Consider the following 591-nt stretch of genomic DNA (forward strand, 5'->3'; position numbering starts at 1 on the left):
AAAAAAGGAAAAAGGAAAGAAAAGAAGAAAACCCCTCTTCTGGCACCAGGAAACAAGCTTCAACCCATTGCACACACCGGAGAGAAGGGGTTACCCACGGGGGTTTATTTGATCTCACATTAACCAAGGAGGAGAATGTGAGAAAAGGGGGAAAATGCCCAGGAGGAAGCAGGAGCAGCCCAAGCGCCTTCCCTCACGTAAGTCATCCCTTCTCCACCTCCTCTCGTGCCATTTTCTCGCCCTCCCTCTCCTCTTTCCCCTCCGCAGCCTCCTCCGTTGTCTTCTGCATTAGTTTAGGGTTACAGAGGTGAAACTGACAAAGACACAGCCCGGGTTACTCCTCGTTTAGGTCTATGCCGAGGCAGCCATGTTGGTGATGATCAGCCCCGTGCCCTTTCTATTCTCTCTCTCTTTTTCTTTCTTTCTCGCACCCCCCCTCCTCTTTTTTTTCCTTGAGATCGGGCTTTTCCCCCCCTTTCCTTCCCCCTCCCCCTCCTCACTCCGGTTGCTGGGGGAGGGGGCAAGAGGAGGGAGGAGGGGAGTAGTGTGGATGCCGGCGTTTTTTTTTAAATCGGGGGGTGGGGGGGAGGT

The 591-nt window shown here is 53.6% G+C and overlaps 1 protein-coding gene across 8 annotated transcripts in view; it reads left to right on the forward strand.

Annotated features, from left to right (window-relative positions):
- Nucleotides 1-93: 93 nt before the first annotated feature.
- The window catches only part of ZNF827 (zinc finger protein 827), a 150,049-nt gene continuing 149,551 nt past the window's right edge, over nt 94-591 (forward strand). For all 8 annotated transcript variants that reach the window (XR_001516371.2, XM_015585089.2, XM_015585086.2 and 5 more), the window contains exon 1: nt 94-197. Coding sequence is in view for 7 of the 8 variants with exons in the window: in XM_015585089.2 (XP_015440575.1) it covers nt 155-197 (43 nt within the window). In the remaining variant the exon portion in view is untranslated. The remainder of the gene's footprint in view (nt 198-591) is intronic.

Source organism: Pteropus alecto, unplaced genomic scaffold (assembly GCF_000325575.1).
Source record: "Pteropus alecto unplaced genomic scaffold, ASM32557v1 scaffold50, whole genome shotgun sequence".
Lineage (NCBI taxonomy): Eukaryota > Metazoa > Chordata > Mammalia > Chiroptera > Pteropodidae > Pteropus > Pteropus alecto.